This window comes from Gobio gobio (assembly GCF_949357685.1).
Source record: "Gobio gobio genome assembly, chromosome: 8".
Taxonomy (NCBI): Eukaryota; Metazoa; Chordata; class Actinopteri; order Cypriniformes; family Gobionidae; genus Gobio; species Gobio gobio.
In genome coordinates, this window is record NC_137114.1 from 23,473,962 (window position 1) to 23,498,819 (window position 24,858).

The following is a 24,858-nucleotide window of genomic DNA, read 5'->3' on the forward strand; positions in this document are numbered from 1 at the left end:
GGCCGACCGCCTTCCCTGTTCAATTTATGGAAAAATTGTTGAAAGTTCCCCTGCTGATCGAAAGAATAACGCAACCAGGTCCGCTCGTCATGACGTCACGTACACATCTTGAGTTTCACTTTCAACATTCAACACTTTTCCACGGAAGGCGGTCGGTCGAAAGTTTACTTGGTAAAGTTTTAAATATGAATATTTTTCTTACACAAACGCAACGATTCGCTTCAGAAGGCGTTTATTAACACCCCAGAGCCGCGTGGAGCAGTTATTTGACGGACAGATGCACTTTTTATGGACTTCAAAAACAGAGCAACTGTGAATCAAATTCTAATGCTTGGATTAGCCTGGACTTTTGTAATATAACTCCGATTTTATTTGTCTGAAAGAAGAATGTCATATACACCTAGGATGACTTGAGGGTGAGTAAATTATTGGCTATTTTTCATTTTTGGGTGAACAATCCCTTTAACTTAACAGACTTTTCAAAAACATTAAAAAAAATCTCACTGACCCTAAAGTTTTGAATGGTAATGTATAATAACTCTGAAATTGCTTTCATGTTCATGTGGAATGTGAAGGATTTATCACATAATATGTATTTTATTTTTTTTTAAAGTCTAGCCTATCCTTTATTTATTTATCTTTTATTACCTTCAAAATACACTATTAGTGAAAATTCTAACTCGGCACTAGTGAAAAGAAGAGTCAGAGATGCTCATTAATGTGGCGTGGGGAACAGAATGACCGTGACTCTGAAGGCACCGTGTAGCGTAGAGCCCCACTGAGTGTTAGGAATGTGAGGAGACAGGAAGATGTGCAGGAGTGCCGGCCCAGCCCTCATTAGCACTCACCACTACCTGTCACAACACGTTAGCCACAGCATGCTAGCCACAGTATGTTAGCCCCGCCGTGACTTACGCACAGCAGGTTAGCTCCAAGCGTGTTAGCAACGGCACATTAGGTAGAGCATGTTAGCACCGTGTGTTAGCTTTTAGCTGCTGCCTCTCCGGTCCCAGTGCGTTAGTAATACCGACGGTTAGCAAACTCATATTTAAATGCATTTGCTGAAACGGTTTTGTCTCAAGAATTTCAAGTAAAAGCGGGTTTTATGTCATAGCACAAACCCTCATCGCTTTGGGCGTGCCATGTTTACACCACTGCACCAGGGCTTCAATAAGAGAAAAGTGTTTTTTGAAGCTGAAGAATTGATTATTTTCAAACAGGTTTCCCAACTCCGCTCGTCTCCTATTGGATGGACTATAAAGATAGTCCTGCCCCAAACTCACACCTTTGGTTGAGTCAGTGTTGCTGTGTATTGGGCTGGTCAGGATATTTAAAGTTTTTTTTCACACTAGCGTTTTTGGTGCGCACTTGACATCTGAGTTCGGTTCGTTTGGATGATGTAAACGCTGTTTTCCATATTCTGGTGCGCAAACGCAGACCGTACCCAAGTCCAAAAGGGTGGTCTGGGGTACGGTTCATGTGAACTCCGGTACTGTTCACTGCTGATATGAATTCAATCGTACTAAATTATAATTACTATACAATTGTACTAAAAATCTGCTACATCAAAATGGCCTCACATGCAAGGAAATTTTACCGGATCATCAAGAAATTTAAGGAGAAAGGTTCAATGTGGTTCAAAGGTTCCTAAGGAGTTGAATGCAGAATCGTGTCACCACCAGTGCGGAACTGCTCAGTCTCGGCAGCAGGTGGGTGTGAGGGAATGACACAGTGAGGTAAAGACTTTGAGACAACGGCGTCAAGAAGCAATTTTGTAATGATCCGTGCATTTTCCAGCATGATGGACCACCATGTCAAAAGGCAAGCGTGATAATGAAGTGGTTCGGAGATCATTACTTTGAAATTTTGTATCCGCGGGCAGGCAACTCCCCGGATCTTAATCCGAACCTGTGGTCAATCCTTAAAAGGCGAGTGGACAAGCAGAAGTCCAAAACTTGTGATCCACTCTGAGCATTAATAAGTGAAGAATGGATCGCCATCAGTCAGGGTCCGGCCCAGAAGATGATATCCAGCATGTCAGAGTGAACTGGTTTTGAAGAAGAAGGGTCAACACTGTAAAATGATTGCAAATCTACACTCACCTAAAGGATTATTAGGAACACCATACTAATACTGTGTTTGACCCCCTTTCGCCTTCAGAACTGCCTTAATTCTACGTGACATTGATTCAACAAGGTGCTGAAAGCATTCTTTAGAAATGTTGGCCCATATTGATAGGATAGCATCTTGCAGTTGATGGAGATTTGTGGGATGCACATCCAGGGCACGAAGCTCCCGTTCCACCACATCCCAAAGATGCTCTATTGGGTTGAGATCTGGTGACTGTGGGGGCCATTTTAGTTCAGTGAACTCATTGTCATGTTCAAGAAACCAATTTGAAATGATTCGTGCTTTGTGACATGGTGCATTATCCTGCTGGAAGTAGCCATCAGAGGATGGGTACATGGTGGTCATAAAGGGATGGACATGGTCAGAAACAATGCTCTGTGGCATTTAAACGATGCCCAATTGGCACTAAGGGGCCTAAAGTGTGCCAAGAAAACATCCCCCACACCATTACACCACCACCACCAGCCTGCACAGTGGTAACCAGGCATGATGGATCCATGTTCCCATTCTGTTTACGCCAAATTCTGACTCTACCATCTGAATGTCTCAACAGAAATCGAGACTCATCAGACCAGGCAACATTTTTCTAGTCTTCAACTGTCCAATTTTGGTGAGCTTGTGCAAATTGTAGCCTCTTTTCCTATTTTAGTGGAGATGAGTGGTACCCGGTGGGGTCTTCTGCTGTTGTAGCCCATCCGCCTCAAGGTTGTGCGTGTTGTGGCTTCACAAATGCTTTGCTGCATACCTCGGTTGTAACGAGTGGTTATTTCAGTCAAAGTTGCTCTTCTATCAGCTTGAATCAGTCGGCCCATTCTCCTCTGACCTCTAGCATCAACAAGGCATTTTCGCCCACAGGACTGCCGCATACTGGATGTTTTTCCCTTTTCACACCATTCTTTGTAAACCCTAGAAATGGTTGTGCGTAAAAATCCCAGTAACTGAGCAGATTGTGAAATACTCAGACCGGCCCGTCTGGCACCAACAACCATGCCACGCTCAAAATTGCTTAAATCATCTTTCTTTCACATTCTGACATTCAGTTTGGAGTTCAGGAGATTGTCTTGACCAGGACCACACCCCTAAATGCATTGAAGCAACTGCCATCTGATTGGTTGATTAGATAATTGCATTAATGAGAAATTGAACAGGTGTTCCTAATAATCCTTTAGGTGAGTGTATATTGGAATAATGGTGAAATGCCTCTGTCCATAAAAATGTTGTAAATTATGTGAATGTAATAAGTGAACGTAGTACACATTGCGTTGCATGTACACAGCGCCTGCAGAGATGAAGTTTGTGAGAAGCAGCCTTTACTGTACGTGTGTAAATGAACACATTGTCGGTCTTTCCTCTGAAACATGCAGCGCAACTGATTATATTCTTTTTTTATTAAATCACAGCCTTTGTTATATTGCTCTTTCAGTTTTTCTCTATTCATTGTGCAGCCCCCTTTATTTAAATGTTACATTCTATTAATTATTAGCTTTTCATCAACTCACAAACCCCCTGCATTTTCTTCATCAACCCCTTTGGGAAACCCTGGTATACAGCATTATATACTTGAGAGCTAGAGGGGATGATATTTAACGACAGACAATATGAGTACTTCCCTCATCAGCCACGTGCTGGTTTTCCTCTCCTAGTCGAGCAAGAAGTCACAGGTCACCAGACAACATCCTCCCTGTATTCAGCTCATAATTAACCTAAACATCTACAGCATCCGCTGTTTTCACACCGAGTCCTCTTCGTTGGGGTTTGCTGGAAAAAAATGGGGAAAAGGAAGCATAAAAGTGTTTGGGGCTGCACAGTGAGTCCAAGGATCGGTCAGCTCTTCCCACTGGAGATCCCCCCCCCCCCCCCCCCCCTTGTATCCAAACAATCTAAAGCGGGCCTCATGAGGAGGATGACAGGGTGTAACCGGTGAGGCAACGGAGATGATTATCACCCCAGACACCACCTTATCCAGTCTGGATTAACTGTTATCACAGACACAAACCACTTTCCCTTTCCCTGTGTTTGCTTAACAGCTCTAGCAGACAAATATTGTTTTATGGCGCTATGTATATTTACTCGTATCTGCAGAGGTCGCACACATGGGTTGGTTGTGGTCTGAAAGGGTTTCCAAAAACAAATAAAAAGAAGTACTTCTGTTTTGAATAGTGCTGCTACTGGTACAATATCAGAAACTGCATTATATTGCGTTTGATAATTAGTTTTAGTGTTAAATATTTATCTTTAGCTTAGTTAATAGACTGCAAGTATTTGAGTGGCCTTCAATCTGTATCCTACCTGGATCCCTATAAAGAATCCCTATAAAAAAAAAAAATGGGAAAGATACTTCTAGATATGATTTACTGATTCTTAAGTGAAGAATTTCGTGGAACTGATATTGTTTTCCTGTTTATTACTGTAAAGCTGTTTTAAAGAGACCAAAATAAAAAATGAAATTTCTGTAATTATTTATTCACCCTAATGTCATTCCAAACCTGCAAGACCTTCGTTCATCTTCGGAACACAAATGAAGATATTTTTGATGAAATCCAAGAGCTTTCTGACCCCACATAGACTGCAATTTAATGAACACTTTCAAGGCCCAGAAAGGTAGTAAAGACATCATTAAAATAGTCCATGTGACTCCAGGGGTTCAACCTTAATATTATTTAGCGATGAGAATACTTTTTGTGCGCAAAAAAACAAACAAAAATTTAAAAAGAGTTTATTCAACAATTTCTTCTCTTCTGTGTCATGTAGCGTTCACACCGGACGCGAATGGCAAATAATTTGCACGACGCTTGAACATTTTGAGTTTACTCGCTTCATTCGAGTGCGACATTCACTTCACAACAGACGCAAATTCGCGTCATGGGGGGGCTTCTGCCAGCCGGCTCGTCTCGTTGAGAAATGTCTGACATGGGCTGTGTTTACACGTCTTTTTTGTTAAAATTCTACTGTTAATGTGTGACAAAATGTTTTTCCCGCGATAATGTAGTTGTTTAAAGCTCAAATCTGTGGTTTATTTATAAAAAGAGTGCCTATTTGAACATTTTATCTGGCGTTTTCAGAGTTGTGAGCTCCAGTGGATCAGCGGCGCTCCACGCTCGTTAACCCCGGCGAGAGCAGCCTTTCCTCGGCTAGTCCTTCAGACATTTGCTGCTGGCTCGGATGTCTCTGTGGTGTCTCGAGCTATAATTCGTCTTGTAACGGGCGATCTTTGGTCTCATGGATCTATAATTTGTTCCCCGGCAAATCGTTTAGGCTGAGGGCAAAGTGAAGTTTCATTACTTTTTTATTTTTAGGCTATTTAACTTTACGTTACCGTTGTAGCCTACTAGCACTGACTTTGAATGTTTGACTGAATTGTTTGCTTTATTTCATGTATAGCTTATTATACCTTTTACTTATACTTTTGTATTATTGATCATACATAAACTTGCATTTAACAAAAAGAGACTGGGTTGTGTTTCATGTAATTTAATGTTATCACAGTGATAATCATATGCACACTTGTCTGAACTAGATATTAATATACAGATTTTCTCCTCATTGTTGTCACTACTAGAACAAGCTCCTGATTGGTTAACGCGGCGCGAATATCCGCCAAAGTTCAGATTTTTCAACTCGGGCGATTCGCGCGGATTCCGCGTCAAACGCTCAATTCACACCATGTCATCACTCGCGCGAATTGCGTCGTTTGCGTCCGGTGTGAACGCACCTTCAGTCTCCTGCGCTGTTGACGTAGTAAATACAGTGCAACACTTCTGGGTTCTACGTCAGAACGCCAGCTCAGTATTGGCCGACCCTGTTCACGTGAGCACCTGACGCAGGAGCTGTCAATCAGTGGCCAATACAGAACCGGCGTTCTGACATACAACCCGGAAGCGCTGCACTGTTTACTACGTGAACTGCCAGTGCACAGATTCGACTAATCGATAATGGAATGTTGTATAGTATTTTGATTTTTTATAATGATCAATTGTTTTGTTTAATTGTTAAATACATAAGACAATTAATGGAATTTTAACTTGACTGTTGAACGCTATTATCAGCTGTTGAATTGTAAGAATACATACATTTTAATGTGCTTATAATGACAGGATAGTGATGGATAAAACCAGTGGGATTTATAAACATAAGGTCTCAGTTGAATTTGTAATATATTTAGTTTGGCAAAATTGCTTAAATAAACCGTTTGTCCATTTTCCATTGGTTTAGTCAGTACTTAATAGGCTGATTAACATTCCTTTTGGTGCCAGAAATTGTACATTGTACTTTCAATTAGCTGCTAAAGTGAAATATTTCTGTATGTTCTTGTTTAGGAGATGGAGAGGAGTTTTCTCTTTTCGCCTCTGATGACCTGGAAGAACTTGGTGGAGTATCTGATGCAGATCCAGTCCCATTGGTCACTGCTAATGACCTTCCTTCCCCTGGCCTATCAGGTGATGCGGCCTCCCCAGTCATCCCCTCCCCCTTCCACCCGTCTTTCCACACTTCAATGTACCTGGCCGGGGATGGGTTTGAATCGGTGCCGCCAGACTTTGAAGTCCGCGAGTCGGCCGTTACCAGAGGAAACCTGGGTGTCTGGAGCCGGAGGAGACTGGAGGTGGGAGAACGTCTTGGACCCTACGAGGGAACTTCAAGACACAGCCCAGAAAATGCCACGCAGGCATGGGAGGTAGGATCAAACAATGAATTTGAGATGATTACAGCCCTTTTCAGATAAGAAAATCCTCACACGGTTGGAGACGAAGCGTGCAGATAACATGGGCCACAGTTTCACTGTCATCAGTAGTAAAGCAGTGTGATTAACCCTGGCCCTCGTGTTTTATGGTGAAGCACCTCTACTCGGCTCTGTGATCTTACACTAACCCCAGTTAGCAGTTGCCGTAATCCCATTAGTCACAATTACTAGACAGGCTTTTTGTCAATGTTATGCCAATTACATAATATAAATGTCCTTGAAAGTCTTTTTAATGCCACTTAAGTCTGAAAATATGTACAGAGGATTTCACATGCTTATTCGTCGCAGCAAACCAGGGTTGTGTGTCATTCTGGAGTGATTTGAGAATTTGAATTGTGGTAGAAAACAGAATTGAAAGTTGAATTTGAATGCAAGGAAGTAGAATTGTAAAGCATTGTCCTTTTTAACTAGAGTAAAGTTTGATCAGATGCGTTTTTTGCAGTGAGAGGCGCTTTTTAAAATTGTTTTCTATTGGCAGCAGTGTTGCCACAGTTACTTTGAAAAAGTAATCTGATTACTGATTACTCCTTTAAAAAGTAACTTAGTTACTTTACAGATTACTTGATTTGAAAAGTAACTAAGTTAGATTACAAGTTACTTTATTAGTTGAATTCAGCAGTTGCCGACAACACCCTTGCCACCTCAACATAAAAATGACAACCGTTTTTGCCAACACTCACTTTATTGGAAGTGCATTTTTAACAGTAAAGTCAACAATGTATCTCCTGACATTTTAAGTTAAAATTAAAAAATATTTCCTGAAAAAAAAACAAACAAGTTTTAATAAAAAATGTAATAAACACTTACATTCTTTCTTGACTTGATTTAATATAAATACTCTCCCCGAGATGCAAGAAGAAAGCAAAAAATATATATTTTTACTAAGGAAAATTACTAAAATAGTAACTCACAGTGACTTGGATAAATTACTTTAATCTGATTACTGGTTTGGAAGTAATAAGTAGTTAGATTAGAGTAACGCGCTACTAAGTAACGTGTTACTGGCATCACTGATTGGCAGTGAGCGTTTTTGTAGGAGCGCTCTGAACGCCTGAAGTTGGGGAAAAAAACTGAGCAGAAAAGCGCTCAACGTCATTCACGTTATTTTCCATTGTCCAATCGGCCTTCCATTGTGGTGACTGTTACCTTGATTGGACTGACAGCACAGCTGATTTCAGGGGTTGCCTAGCAACATTAAAAAAATGTCTAAATTAAAAACGTCAACCAAAAAAAGGCAGTGTGGTGCGCCTCGCGTTTTCAAACCTGAAAAACGTGTCCTGTCTGATCAGGGCCTTAAGGCCTTTGCACACTGAGTCCGAAATTTTCGCATGCGTATTTTCGTATTCGTGATCCGAAAAATTTGTCACACACTGAGTCCGATGCGTATTAATGAATGCGTTATGAAAAAAAAACCGCGAAACAACACAAAATGCCGTCTTCCACCTCCTTATCAAGGAGCTGCGGGATTATCCAGACCGATTCAAAGTTGAATGTCAGTGGCTCCGTTTGATGCTTTGCTAGCGATACTGGAGCCACATATTAAAAAGAAGACCACCAATTTCCAATCCTGAACAGAGACTGGCAGTATGTCTAGGATTCCACACACACACACACACACACGGTTTACAGGGAGTTGGTGTGCTATAATTATAGCTGTGATATTGTAGTATTTTTGATACAATAATATTTTTATATATAATTGTAGGCAGTGTGCAAGCGTGATTGACATAACGTGAGGTCGAATTAATTTTTTGACGTGCGAAAATTTCGCATGCGGATTTCGGACTCAGTGTGCAAAGGCCTTTACTCTGACAATCTGTATGTATTGCTTTAGTCTTTTTTAGCGCTATGACCTCACTGATAGATTAGAGTGGGCAATTCTCACTTTGTGATGTCATCACAGTGGGAGGAGTTAGACTTTCCAAACTCAATTAAAGCTCAAGGCTCATAAATCCTACTTTTTAGCCAGGTTAAAGACCGCCTCTCCTCGTGACTGCCCTGTCTGTCAGATATCAGTCAGTCTACTCTCCCAGTCGAAACCAGGTCACAGGACAAGGCCAGAGGTCGAGTGTTTTCTTAGTCAGGGTCATTTTAGGCTAATTTGGCCTGGCTGGAGAGGTCACAGGAGGAGTATCAGGGTAATTGAACGTTTAAATAGACCCGTCCTTCTCTGATAAAAAAAACTCTAACCCTCATTCTTGAAGAACGACCACTCAGTATTAAAGGTTCATGATTTTGACGTTATCTGTGAAGTAGTGGCTGTTAACACACCTCGCAGAATGTTTAAGCTATAGTTTGAGCACTGCTAAAGCAGAACTGCTTGTACACACTTTAGTGCCTTTTGAATTATACATGTTCAGCTTTTATGATATGTTTATTTATGATTAATTCTGGTCTGCTTTGGTCCTGTTTGTATGCCGATGATTTAAACGTTAATAACCAGTTCCAGGCTGTTTTTTAGAGGCGTTTTTGTCAGGACGTGGTATTATGGTTTAAGTTGGGTTGGCATATGTAATTATGGTTAACTTTGACTAAATGCCGTTGAAAGGTTCGAATTTGTTAAACTTGCATTTTAATCTGACTTTCTTTTTTTTTTTCACTTTGTAAGTTGTTTTTTCCCTCCTCAGCATGGCAGAAATCTTACATGTGCAAACATTAGGTTTTAATATGATTGAAAAGGCAGCTGTCTCCCAATGGTAGATTTACAGTCTCTTGAGCAAGCACTCTCTCTCTTTCACGCTGTCTTTCTTTCTTTCTTTCTTGTTCATTCTCTATGGAAGGAAACGAAGGAGGAGAAAAAAAGGGTTTCATGAATTTTAATCTATCTGTAATTTATTGCATGCTTGAATAATATGTATTTAAGAAACTGAGAAGCCACAGAGAGAGAGAGATGGGGGACGGATGACAGCGTGGCGCGGCAGTGCTGTATCACTATGTTTAATTAGCTGGCTGACAGCGGCCCATAACTCTCTCCATTAAGTAAATAAGTTGTAAAGAATTTATGATGAAGTGGCGCATTATTCAGAGGGGATATTCAATGATGACATGGACACATTAAATATGGTAAATGGCATTAAGCGTATCTCCCTGCCTTTCCCTCTCGTTCTCCTCTGCACCCCCCTCCCTCCATCCCGCCGAGTGAGAAGCCGTCAATATGCCAATATGCAAGAGACTGTAAAAATAAAATTGATTTGGTAAATGCGAGTTAAGATAGATCTGTTTGCTTTCATCATCAGTTTTGCTGTGTGGAAGAGTGATGTCACCGGCTGGGGTACGATAAAGACCGAACCCATCTGGAGGCTTTGATGAAGTGTGCGCGCGCGCGCGTGTGTGTGTGTGAGGGAACAGACGCTCAATGCACAAGTGCTGTAATGTTTGTATGCACCTATATGAGCGGGATTGTGTGTGTTGTGTGCCTTTGTGAGCCTGAAAGTTTGATTGAATGACTGCACAGGTGTTTGTTGAAGGTTTTTGCTTCTGTAATTGTGTTTGATTGTTGGTTAGTGTTAGGGTTGCATGATTTGCGTAAAAAATCACATTGAAATTTTTCTGATAAAACATAAGCAACTTCAATGCAGGGATGAGTTCTTGTGGAGCAGCGTTTACTGTGAACCAAGCCGCTCTGAGACACGAAAAATGCCAGATCATGAGCTTCACACGTGTAAAAGAACACAATGCTGCGCTTCACTCTGAAATATGCAGCGCAGCGCATATGTTAAATCGATATTTCTATATTCGATATTTGCTCTAAGCCATTAGAGGATTTTGGTTTTGTTCCAATTATTCGTGCAGCCCTTGGTGTGTGCTTGTGTGTTTATGCACAAGTGTGATTTTGTGCAGGTGTTTGTTTGATTTGCACCAGTGTTTTTGTGTGATTGTTAGCATGTATTTGTTTAGGTGATTGTGTTTGATTGTGAAGAGGTGTTTGTTGGTGTGCATATGTTTCTGTGCATACGCATGTGAGGTTTTTGTATGTAACTGTGTGTCTGGGACAACTTTTTATGTTTGCACAGCTGTGTGTGACATTGTGGATGATATGTGTGCGCTGAAGTGAATTTTTTTTTAGTGCAAATTGTACATATGGATCGTTTGTGTAGTTTGTGTATGTGCATGTGCGTGTGTGTGTGTATTAGAAGGTCCATAACTGACTATGAGGGAGGTTTGTCACTGAAGAGGTCAGAAGCTCTCTGAACCACCGTCATAAATTCAAAGCTTTACTCCTCGTGTTATGTGTGTGTGAGTAATGAAAGCTGTTGAGTTACGAGTTGAGATGACTTCAGTAAATAAAAAACCACCTGCCTCACCAACACAAACACACACACACACACACACACACACACTCACAAAATGCACAAAAAGCCATTTTGCGTTGAAGTTTTGAAGCAGTCGGATTGTTTAGGACAGCTCACTGTGTGTTGACCCTGCAAAGGTGTGTGTGACCTTATGCTGTGTTTGTGTGTTGGAATATAAGTGTATATACGTGTGTGTGTGTGTGTGTGTGTGTGGCAGTGGCAGTGAGGGGGGTGTCCAGGAGCTTTTGTGCACCTTTTGAGTGCAGGGACATAGATGGAGGGGACGTTAGAGATTAGCCCTGTGTGTGTGTGTGTGTGTACGTGGCTGGAGATTAAGAGTGTGTGTGAATAGGGGTGAGGGATTAGGCCTCCTCAGCATGCCTGTCCCCACACTCCTTCGTCTTTTCATCCCGCTATCCTGCTCTCCAACTTCTCTCTCTTTCTGTCTGTCTCTTTTGTGCTGGAACCTTCTCTTTCTCTCTCTCTGTCCCTTCTGTCTGTCACTCTCCCGCTCCCGTCCGCTCGATCTGTCAGTCTTCCTCAGAAATATTTATCCGCTCCTTGTCTTCCCTCATTCTTCCCTTCCGATATATATTCCTCCTCTCTTTTTCAGGGCCCGAAAGGAAGTTTAATCCCTGTCTCAGGGAAACTGACCTCACACACACAAGCCATTCAGAAAGACTTCTAAAACTCATCTCATGTGTTTTTATGAAGCATTATGTTTTAAAGCATTCACTGAGAACGCTTCCAGTGTTTCAGCCACTCATTCTCAGGAGGATAGAGAGAAGAAGCGAGAGCGTGAAAGAGGCTTCCTGTATTGGGCCTACAGTACACAATACCGGCACTCTATTTAAAGACAACATGAAATCAACATTGACTTTATTTACTTACTGTGCACAAAACAGCAGTGCATGTTAAACTAAATAAAAAAAGGAAATATTAGCTTCTGTAATCTTTCAACAGAGTCTAATCATTTTCTCCTGGCCACATGAATGTGGAAAATTAATATTAACCAATAATTTCCTGACACCCTGACATTCAGTCAAATCCGGATGGATAATTAAATCCAACCCATTACATTTTAGATGCTACTGTAAATGCTTTGCATTTTGCAAATATGGTTTTATGTTGTCTTTAAAGGGTTAGTTCACCCAAAAATGAAAATTCTGTCATTAATTACTTACCCTCATGTCGACACCCGTCAGACCTCCGTTCATCTTCGGAACAGAAATGAAGATATTTTAGTTGAAATCTGATGGCTCTGAAAGGCCTCTATTGGCACAATGGCACGGTTCACTATCAAGACCTTTAAAAGGTACTAAAGACGTCGTTACAAAGTCCATCTCACTACAGTGGTTCTAAAATAACTATGAATCGGCGATAATAGTTTTTGGGTGCAAAAAAAACATAAATAACGACTTACATAGTGATGACGATTGCAAAACACGGCCTCATGAAGCTTCGAAGCGTTATTAATCAGCGAGTCGATTCAGCGGTTTGAATCGCCAAATTTCAGCAGTTTGGCGGTTTGACACGCGATCCGAATCATCATTCGGCTCACTGATTCATAACACTTCAAAGCTTCATGATTGCTTGTTTTGAAATCGTCATCACTATGCAAGTCGTTATTTAGGGGTTTTTTTGCGCACAAAAACTGTTCTCGCCGATTCATAAAGTTATTTTAGAACCACTGTAGAGAGATGGACTTTGTGACGCCGTCTTTAGTACCTTTTAAGGGTCTTGATAGTGAACCGTGCCATTGTGCCAATGGAGGCCTTTCAGATCCATCAGATTTCAACTAAAATATCTTCATTTCTGTTCCGAAGAGGAACGGAGGTCTTACGGGTGTCGAACGACATGAGGGTAAGTAATTAATGACAGAATTTTCATTTTTGGGTGAACTAACCCTTTAAGGTGTGTGTCCGAAAGTTTTTATTACTTTAAAAGAATGGTTGTACAAAAAGTGTACAAAATTAAAACGCAATCCACTGCTGACTAAAAATTGACATTTGACAAGTAAATAAAACAGATTAACTTATATAGTGCATTGTTAAGACAACATAATCTTTGTGGATCTAAAGGTGATGATACATGAGGCAACTTTTTGAGCAATGTTGCTGAGCAATGTTGCCGTCAACAGGCAACCAGGTGAGACACAGGGCCCACGACTGATCTAAAGTATCCAGATAGAAATGTGTTGTCCATTCTCAATGTGAAAGCGCCCAAGCAACATCGCTCGGTAACATTGCTCAAAAAAGTTGCCCTGTGTATCATCACCAAGGTGTGAGTCTTGAAATGAACCGTTCAGAAGCGTCTCAAATACTGTCTGTATGAATGTGCAACAGGAGTCAAGCCTGTATTCTCTTACCAGTAACCATAGATGGTGGCCAAAGTAATATCAAAGATGGCGACATCCATAAAACTTTTGACACAACAAGAGTCCAATCGAGCCGAAAGTTCATCTGTCAAATCTTCATTAACCAACAGCAGATTTTATATCTGGGTGGAGGGTGGAGCATTTGAGTAACGCGTCGAACACAAAATTGACGGGAGTAGTGTGTGGATCTAAAATCTTCAGACGTCATCTCGCCCTCAAACATTCATCTCACTACCATGCAAACATTGATTTCTAATTACCGTAATCCGGCTAAAGTCCTACTCGAAGTACACACAAATCGAATTAAGACATGTATTTTACCTATTTTAGTCACATTATAGACATGTACACACCTTAATCAAACTATTAATGTTGTGTAGGAGTTTTCCCTGCATTTTGCGAAAGGACACATACGCACACGGAAGTGGTCAACCATTTGACGGAAAACAAGAGAGCATGGCTTGGCTTCAAGCAACTCTCTGCCACCAGTCCTTACTTTGTACTGTCATCCAGTACCACTGATTTTGTTGTGGCGGCAGAGGAGGCCCGTAGCTTGAGAATTTGTATCCGCCGTCGTCTATTTGTATGTATAGCAGACAAATAATTACCTGCCCTTGAAGCTTTCTTAAAATGTAAAAATGAAACATCCAAAACTGTATATGGTACCATAATGAAGACAAACTCTATGTTGATGCGTGAAATTCTGGAGGGAACGTTGGACTGCGTAGCATGGGGACGTGATGACGTGTGCCATTAATCGAATTATGTTCTATAACATGTAAAACTCATGTAATCACCTTAGTCAGAATATTGTCTTATTCAGATTAAAGTCGATAATTAGATTACAGCTGTCCATGTAAACGTAGTCATTGTCGTATACGTTTTACATTTATGCATTTAGCAGACGCTTTTATCCAAAGCGACTTGCAACTGAGGAGTACAGGAATCGATCCATCATGAGGAGGCTGCGAAACACAGAAAGCGCCTGAAGTACTACGTTTTGGACATCGCACAGAGCATCACACACTAGGGCAGGGAAGAAGTAGAGGAAAATAGAAGGAAAATAAGGAAAAACATTTTTTAAGATAAGGTGAAGTGCTCTTGGAAGAGGTGAGTTTTCAGCTGTCGTTTGAATGCTGTCAATGATTCTGCAATTCGGATGGAGGTGGGAAGATCGTTCCACCAGCAGGGAACGGTGAATGTGAATGTTCTGGAGAGGGATTTTCTGCCTCTCTGTGATGGTTACACAAGCAGTTGCTCCTTAGCTGAGCGAAGGCTTCTGGTGGGGGTGTAGACTTGTAGGAGCGAGTCAAAGTATGCAGGAGCGGAGCTCGTGGTGGATCTGTAAGCGACGTAAGCGCCTTGAACTTGATGCGAGCAGCGAGTGGTAGCCAGTGCAGAGAGATGAAGAGTGGTGTGACGTGGGCCCTTTTGGGTTTGTTTTGTTGTATCACTAAACAAATTTCACATATGTCGCAAATTATATGGGAGAGAGTTAACATCAAATCGATTAAAGACATCAGATTGCTGCTATATTTTTTTTCTCAGAGACCGATGCAGCTGTTTTATTTGTGTACGCCTATTTTTAACTTCATTAGTGGACTGACTTAGCTTTTTGGATTCAACCAACTTTATTTTCCTAATTTGTTTGAGATAAAATTATATTACATATTAATACATTTCTATTGTATCTTCTTTCCTTCCTTCGTTTGACAGACGGCCCATTTTTATTTTAAATGAGCTGCAGAGATTTTCAAGGCGCTGTATTTTCCTCATCCACAAATATTTATTATATTATTACATTGTATACAAAAAAATAATTTGTATTAACAAGTGTCATGTTTTTTGTACATCGTTATAAAGACTATTTAGATCAATACTTGATAATCAAGCAATATTCAATATTCAGAAACAGGTGCAGTAGTAGCTATTCTTTTTCTGATTAACTTTTATTAGATTGTAAAAAAAACAGACAAAATGACAAAAATAAGGATGAATGATGTTTGAGTGGTAACACATTTTATTCTTACCAATAGTAATAAAATAATAATATGAATATAATAGATTCAACTTTGAACTAAAGAGAAACAGTGCTTTAACGGGAGCAGCACCGCGAACAAGGACGCTGCGTAAAGGCATTTCTGTCATGTGACATCACATTTATTTGCGTTAAAGCCCTCTTTCTTGACAAAAAGTGTTTCCAAACATTTAAAGTATCGACATAGAATTGATACGCTAAAGTTAAACGGAAAAAGATTGTGTCGACATGTGCAAAATCTCATTTCCATCAGCTATATCGGTAAACATTTTGATTTTTTTTTCACAAAAAAAGATGGAATGGATGGAAACCTGGTGCTGTTTGTCACAAATATATTAGCTAAATAGCCCAGAAGCAAATCTAAATCTAAACATTTAATTCCTTTTAATAGTACAATACTCTATGTGCATACATTTGAATTTAATTCATTATATGTTATATTGTATTATTTTATTACAGTTGATGTGTTTGTGACTAAAGAGTATCAGAAAGAGTATCTGGGGGGGAAAAAAGGATTATGAAAATCAGCTGGCTTACAAGACCGCAATTTTTGCTTCTCGCTCTTTCTCTGGGTTTCTCAGCAGGGTGGGGAAGCCGGGGGTTAAATGCTTGTAGAGTTGGTATACAAATGATGATGGGACAAAGGCACTTTTATAGCAAGGTGTGTGCGTGCGTATGCGTGCGTGTGTGTGCGTGTGTGTGTGTGCGCGTGTGTGTGTGTGTGTGTGTGTGTGTGTGTGTGTGTGTGTGTGTGTGTCACAATGCCAGGTGAGGGGGTGTCGCTGAAGGTCGTGACCTCATTAGATGTGTAAGAATGGGGGTGTGTGTTTGGGTGTGGGGGGTGTACCTGGTCAAAAGCTCTGTGGGAAGGAGAAGGTGGGGTTTCATTAAAATGAACCCACCTCTTCCTGTCTCTCTCTCACTCTCTCTTCACCAAACAAGAATGGCGACCTGCTGCGGAGTCTCCAAAAGACAGTTTAATAAACTCACACACGCATAAGGAGACGCACATCTCGTCGCACACTCATGAGGTTTCCATTACAAATGTGGGAAACATGGGCAAGTGTATCAATGAAAGGATCAATGAAACTTCACTATGCTGATATCAGCAAACTTTGCTTGAGGAAATCAAATTAAGTTGTTTTTAACCTCTGTTTAAAACCCAAGCCCTCGGCTTCGACCACAGAGTGGCTAATAACATGTTTATCCAAAATTTGTTTTGCTAGATATCATACAATGTTTTCATTGAAACGCAGTTGTACTCAGGATTTCCTTTCCCGTAATTATTTTCCCCTCATCGGGAACACATACGTCTCAAACCAACCGAAGCAAGCAAACGTTAAAGCGACATTCCAGACGTTTTCATTGGAAATCTGTTTACATCACATTGTCAAGCTGTCAATCACTCCGCCTGATGATTGCGTCAGGGTTAAACGTAAAACGTGATCGCCAGTCATTTCTGGGGTAATTTACTAATTTACAAAAATAGTTCAAATCTAAGCAGATGTGTACCAGTGACCTGGAAGCTGTTCAGTTTTTCAACAGACATGTTTGAGAAGTCTTGACAGCATGTTTTGATCTGCGGGGTTGCACTGGAAAGGACTCATGCCTCTCAACGTCATGTTCGTATAGCGCGACTGAACGCTGATGGAGAAAGTGCCGTAAATGTGAAGAAATTAGATTCGATTTCAAACTTTTCATACTTTTTGCCGGATTGTATGAGCCCACTCCCTTGTCCTGTCTTTCTCTTTAGAGTTGTATCTATAGATCTTTCGTTTTCTGTCTCTCACACAACGTTTTTGTACTCTATTGGTGATGATAAAGCTGTGAGGAATAAAAATATAATCTAATACAGAGCAAATCATACATAAAATCATTTTTACATAATTTGTCATATTCAATTCAGTGAAATTTAAGAATATTTGAAACGTGAGTTGTGAAAATTAGACATAATAGATCATGCTGAGCAGACTGTACTTGTGTCTCTTAAAACATTGTTTTTAATCTGTCAAATATGGTGCACTGACTGACTAACTGTGTTAAGCTTCATTAAGATTCAGTTTTAAACTAAATTAAAGGTATTTGTAACCTTATCTGCTCACACAGCAGTATCTTAATGTGAAGCAGTATCTTAACATTAGCCTGGAAACTTTACAAACATTCTTTAGAAATGTGCATACACTCTAAAAAATGCTGGGTTAAAAGCAACCCAAGTTGGGTTGAAAACCCAGCAATTGGGTTGTTTTAACCCAACGGTTGGATTTAAATGTTTGCTTAAAACAACCCATTTGCTGGGTTTGTCCATTTTCAACCCAACTTGGGTTTGTTTTATTTGTTTTATTCATTTGTTTTTATGTCATGGTGGGGACATTGACTTCTGTGACTGAACTAACAGAAATGTTTCGAACATTGATAATATTCAGCTTTGTCATCATAGGAATAAATAATATTTTAAAATGTATCAAAATAGAAATCAGTTCTTTTAAATTGTAATAATATTTCACAAAATTTCTGTTTCAACCGCATTTTAGATTAAATTAATTGTGAGCATAAGAGACTTATCCCAAGCCCAAACTTTTGAACAGTGGTATTAAGCTTATTATGTTTACTGCACGCCCTAAAAGAAAACATTTAGCATTTTTACAAATTAAAAACACATGATTTCTGCTTTAGTTTGCACACTGTTGTTTTAATGTTATTCTGATTTATACAGTTTTCTCAGGACATATCTCTCTCTGTGCCTGACTTCTCGTTCTGTTCCTCTCTCGTGCAGACTGATACTGTGTATAAAGCACCTGAATGAGAGGAATGTGTGTGTGTTTAATTGTGTGTATCAAGGGAGTTGCGTTTGTTGCTTAAGAGCAGTGTGTTTGAGGAGAGTGTGATTGGAGCTGACACAAGCTGTATCATCATGTGTTTCACGTTAGCTGGCTCTAAACTTCTGTGTGGGGTAGACAGTTCATACATGCCAGTCAAACACACACACACACACTCACACACTCACTTACCTCCTCAACTAAGAATAGAGCTCAGCAAAACAGATAGAGTTACTCAAACCTGAGGATGGATAGAGGTGGAGGGGTAGAGAGTATTAGCCAGGACCAAAACAAGAAATTAAAGGAATAATTTCTTCATATCACCTTCATGTTGTTCCAAAACCTGTATGACTTTCCTAATCACATTTACTCATTTAGCAGACGCTAATCATAAAAGAAGACATAATTAATGTACATGGACATTTTTTTCTTCATGCCATTTCAATGAATGTGAAGTAAAGCTTTCAAAAAGGATGCAAAACCACCATAGAAAGTGGTCCAAATGACTCGTATGAGATTATTCGATACTTCTGAAATCATATAGCTTTGTGTAAGCGACAGGCCAAAATTTTGGTTATGTTCTGATAACTTTTTTTGAGCAGTTGAGAGTCAGTGAGTTGAACAAATTGTTTAAAATTGTTATTCATTCAGACTTTAACAGACAAACTTTAATTTATTTATATTTATACTAAATTGGATAAAAATGGATAAATAAATAAAAATACTATATATATATATATATATATATATATATATATATATATATATATATATATATATATATATATATATATATATATATATATATATATATATATATATATATAGTATATTTAATTTTTTTATCCAGTCCCCATTTGTTGTAACTCCATGGAAAACAGCAAAATAAATAAATTCATTCACATTCCTAACAAGAATTTACTTTTTTTTTTTTTTTTTTTTTTTTTGAGTGATTATTCATTTAAAACAAAATCAGAAGGAAAGCACAGAACTGGGTAGGAAAAAAGGGAAAATAAACCATGAGAAAGATTAAGGAAACATGGAAGAGAAAGTAAGACAGACGGACAGAGAGGAAACTGGACCAAGAATTAGAGAAGAAAGAGAGAGCGAGGGAGTAATCAGATTTTCCGGGTGGCAGCAGGTAGTCAGGGTAGGACTTTGTCCCTGGCCATCCTCTCGGATAACGGGTTAACACACACACACACACACACCCTCGCCAGTCCTTTTGGTTGGCTGTGTCAGCCCTGATCCATCAGGCAGGATTTTTCCTGGTCCGTGTGTCAGTAATGTTAGGACAGAGATCTGCTCTAATTGTTGTGGCTGGTCAAGACGAGTTACCATCTCGGGCCAACCACAGGAACAGCCTCTCCATCGGTTACCCCGGCAGATTATAACCCTGACATCCTGCCATCCACAACCTTCAAAACAAACCCCCTAGAGAGACGGGGAGAAAGAAAGAGAGAGTGAGATGTTTTTTGTGTGCGAGTGAGAGAGAGAGAGAGACTTCCAGGGTTTCTTCTTAAATAGAGCGAGAACACATCCATCTTCCCTCGTCTTCAGATTGTCCGGACTCTCTTTTTCTCCTCCATGGCGGCGCCCTTCTTTCCTTCTCTTACTTTTCTTTATGACAGCCATTGTAACCTCTTTAGAGCGACGGGGGGAAGCCGCGCCATTGGCCGTCGCTCCAGAGCCCGGTTTGATTGACAGCGGGAGTCCGGCCAACTGCCACCCAGGACACCCAGCCATAAATCATCAGCTATGGAGCGCGCCCACTTCCTGAAGCGCTACCGCTGCCTGCAGGGGACAAAAAGCCCTTTGTGGGGGATTTTATTTGGAGAAGAAGGTTTAGGAGGTCTCAGGACTGTTTGCCAGGGCCAACCACACTGCCTGCCTCTCTGAAAAGTTGGAGCCAAAAGTAGAGAGAAACTGTGCTCATTGGCCACTCTTTGCACTCTACTGACACCAGCAGCTCTTCCAGGTGGCCCCCCTCCACGTCTGCTAAGCCTCAGACCGACACACACATCAGTCATCCAATTAAAACACACAACACAAGCACCAGACCCCTTTAGACTGAGAACAGAAAGAACCAGAACTGAAGAAAGTTCAATCGGACTGCTTTCTTTCATTTTAAAATTGGGAAAACAGGATAGAATAAAAGTAGTTCGGTGTACTTTCAGAACGCAAAGCTTCCTCTCCATACCTGCTCTGTCATTTTGAGCCAGAAACACATTTTGAGAAACTCAAAATAAAATGTAATGATAAAATGTTTTTTTCCTCCAAACTGCTAATGTAATTGAGATTTAAATAGTGGTTTAGTCATTCAGTGTAACAGGATCAAGAAGCCATTCTGAAATCATAAAAAACAGGCAGTCATTCGGCAGTCTGTGACATCATCAAAAGGGGTGCTGCAGAAAAGTGAATTCATTGCTCTTAAATATTTGATTATTCCACCTTTCATGGTGTGATAGCCTAAGTTACAAAACCGCATGTCATTCAGTGAAATGCCAAAAAAACACTTATGTTGTTAGATAAAAAAAAAAAAAAAAAAATTGGTAGATGTTGTGAATAATTGCGATTAACTTTACTGGTCAAGCTCACGGTTTGATAAGGGTGGCCAGTTGATGGCCTGCAATATAAGCTGAAGTAGAAGTTTCGTCATTCAGGGTAATGTTTTTTCACCAAAGTGTCATCATTTACACTGAATGACAGCATCACTGAATAAATAACAATTTTAGCATCTTATTTATATTACAGATAAACGAGGGATGTTTAGCATGTACAAATATATGTTCAACTTAGTAAATATTAATATTTTAATGCATTTTTGTCATTTTTAATTTGTGTTAATGGTTCATTTTAGATGCCCACGAACAGAGAGAGTTGAAAAGCTCTGTAAAATGCCAAAAAGTAAAAGCAGACCCAGTATCTTAGACGGCACTCTAAAAACGCCCATTCACACCAAGAACAATAACTATTATGATAATTATAATGGTATCAGCGTCCACACGATAACACTGTTCATTCTAAGCATGTACTGTAGTTTTGTCATCTGATGATTTAAATGCTGGAACTCTTTAAAGTGGAATGGATTCTGATTGGCTGTCAATGTATTATCGTTCATTAGCTGGGAAAAAATCGCTCTGAAAGTGATTCCAAGATATCGTTTCTCTGTGCCGTTATAGTTGTGGTGTGAACTCTACTGTTCTTTTATATTTAGAATGATTTGTTTTTAACTATATCTTTATCATACTTTAGCAAAGAAAAGAGAAAGGTATTCAGGATTGCGATTTTCAGAATAATAACTTACCAATATTTCTGAACAGAGAGTTCTCCCTCACCACAGTATTTTTTTCCCTACTATGGTAGTCAATGGTTGCTCTATCTGCTTTGTCACAAACATTCTTCAAAATATCTTCCTTTGTGTTCAGCAGAACAAAGAAACTCATACAGGTTTGGAACAACTTGAGGGTGAGTAAATGAAGACAGAATTTTCATTTTTGGGTGAACTATCCCTTTAAGGTAGGACATTTACAAAATATCTTCATGGAACATGATCTTTAACTAATATCCTAATGGTTTTTGGCATACAAGAATTGACCCATACAATGTATTGTTGGCTATTGCCAATGATCTGTACGAAATACTTATAAAAATAACTATATATCACTTTTTATATATTTTTTACTTTTTCAGCAAAATAGACAGTTTCAGATCAGACTCTGTTGTATCAAAAATAAATGGCTCATTGCAACTTCTGACTACAAATGCTGGTTAGTCGATTATTACAGAGGTGATTTCCATCTAGAAGTCTTAAATGTACAGTAGCAAAAACAGCCTGTTTAATCTAGAGGTCATGGAAAATTGCCATGAATAATGAGATTATGACTTTTTGGTACAAGAATCCTTCACTAATATTGTAAGTGGACTTTAGGGACGAAAATAATATACAGAAGTGTAGAATACACCCCTTTTAATGCACAAATAATTCCCTCTCAGTGGCATACTTATAAATGCTGTGGAAGTTTCAGGAACATTTTCCACGCAACAATTAAATCCTCCATTGAGTTGAGTCGATGCCTGACCGTCAGGTATCGCTGGAAATGAACTGATTGTGAATTATCTGCCGTTGTGGTCAAAATCCCTGACATGGAGGTGAACCTCCCTCGACCACAGCGTCCACACCGGAGGAGATCTCCATCCCTATGTTTTCACTCATCTCTCCCTCCTTCTCGCTGTCTGTTTTTCTTTTTCCGCTACGTTGTCAGACAGAAGGAGAGACGGGCCTGTTTTCTTTTTCAATATAGATCTGAAAGAAAAGGGATACGAACGAGGGAGAGCGAGCGAAGGAGAGAGCAAGATGTGACCCTAGAGAGGTACAGACGAGAAATCCCTGACACCTCCGTAAATCTGGACGTCCCGTGTCCACCCTCCACTGCAAGTGTGTGTGTGTGTGTGTGTGTGTGCCATGAGTGTCAACCAGCCGCAAGAGGAAAACATTCCTGTGTGGTTCTCACACAAATTCAGGAGGTTTGCTCTGAAAACAAGGCCTTTCCTCACTGCTTCAGCCTTTCTCTTCCCCCCTCTCTCTCTCTCTCTCTCTCTCTCTCTGGCTTCAACTGTCCTCCACAGACTAGGCTGGTAGAGGTGAGGATGAAGGTTTTCATTGTGCTGCTGTTGATTCTGCATTAGGCTCGGTGTTTAGCTTTTATGATGAATATGTGCTTGAGTCTGTGCTGTTATTTTGCAGTCTCTCTGGGTCTGGCTCGCCCTCGCTCATCTCTCTCTCTCTCTCTCTCTCTCTCTCTCTCTCTCTCTCACATACACACACGCACAAACCTAGAGTTAGCCACATTAGCCTGATTTTTCACCCAAATGGAAATGTGTGCTGTCACATGGCCATCGCCCCTGACGATCTGCTGTCCAATCACTCACAAGCAGCCCGCCGGCCCCGCAAATAGGCCTGTCACTCTCCCCGTCCGTACGGTAACGGATGGTCCATCATTAAAGGGAGGGGGGGCAGGCTGGGGTGGAGGTGGAGGAAGGTCCAGCGGGTGATGAGCCCTCTGCCCCATCAGGTGTGTGGACACACACACACACATAAACACAAGTGTGCGTTCATGTAGGGTGTGTATATCTCTGTAGAGTATGTTTGTGTGATGTTCAAAAGGATAAAGTGCCATGGTATTATTTTGGACATTTACCATGGTAATTCCATGTTTTTTGGACATTTACCATTGTAATAATTGGTATCATGTTTTTTGGTGCATGTACTACCATAATGCCAAGTTCTTTGGTATGTTTTCATGGTAGTATCATGTTTTTTTTCCAAATATACCATGCTGATAGCATGCTTTTTGGATATTTTTTACGTTTACCCTGGTTAAAAATAACTAGTTTTTGGAAGTGTACCATGGAATTACAATATTTTTTTGCATATTTGTTTTTGTAACACCATGTTTTTGGACATGTACTTTGATAATACTATGTTTTTAAGCATGTACCATGGTATTATTTCTTTTACATTTACTGTGGTAACAACACAGCGTTTGGACATGTACCATTGTATTACCATATTTTCTGCACATTTACCTTGGTAATACCATGTTTTGTGGATTTGTACTGTAGTAATACCATGTTTATTTGGACATTTACAATTGTAATAATTTGTTTTGTGGACAATGTACCACGGTATTACCCTGTGTTTTGCACTTTTACCATGGTGATATCAAGTTTTTATTGCATGTACTAGCATAGTGCCATGTTTTTTGGTATGTTTTTATGGTATTACCATGTTAAGATCATCAGATTTACCCTGGTAACAACATGGATTTTGGACATGCACCATGGAATTACAATATTTTTTGAACATTTACTATGGTAATTTTTGAAAGGTGGTAAAACCATGGTATTCTTTGAATTAAGTTGGGATACCATGTAAATAACATGTTACAATAATATGTTGTAGTGATCCAGTTCTGCCAAAGTACCATGGTTTTACAATCTGATACCATCTATGCGCCATTCTACCACAGTACTTTTGTAAGGGAAGTTTGCTTGAATGAAATGTGTGTGTGTGTGTGTGTGTGTGTTTGTGTGTGTGTGTGTGTGTGTGTGTGTGTGTGTGTGTGTGTGTGTGTGTGTGTGTGTGTGTGTGTGTGTGTGTGTGTGTGTGTGTGTGTGTGTGTGTGTGTGTGTGTGTGTGTGTGTGTGTGTGTGTGTGTGTGTGTGTGTGTGTGTGTGTGTGTGTGTGTGTGTGTGTGTGTGACTGGTGGCCTTTGGTGATCGTAAATAAAAGAGCTGTAGTTGAGGAGGAGATAAGGCATTATGGCTATTTACACTGAATCACACTCACTATCCATCAACACACACACACACACAGATACGGGTCCGATCCAGCCGTGTCACTCTTATTTATGTGTGGAGCTCTCAGTAAGGCTACACTGGGGTGTTATACTCAATGGGGCCAT

The 24,858-nt window shown here is 40.1% G+C and overlaps 1 protein-coding gene across 2 annotated transcripts in view; it reads left to right on the forward strand.

The window, feature by feature from the left end:
* Positions 1–24,858, forward strand: part of mecom (MDS1 and EVI1 complex locus) — a gene marked incomplete at its 5' end in the record, with an annotated part of 207,183 nt that overhangs the window by 90,774 nt on the left and 91,551 nt on the right. For both annotated transcript variants that reach the window (XM_079823687.1, XM_079823691.1), the window contains one exon: positions 6,447–6,802. In XM_079823687.1, the coding sequence (XP_079679813.1) occupies positions 6,447–6,802 (356 nt within the window). The remainder of the gene's footprint in view (positions 1–6,446; positions 6,803–24,858) is intronic.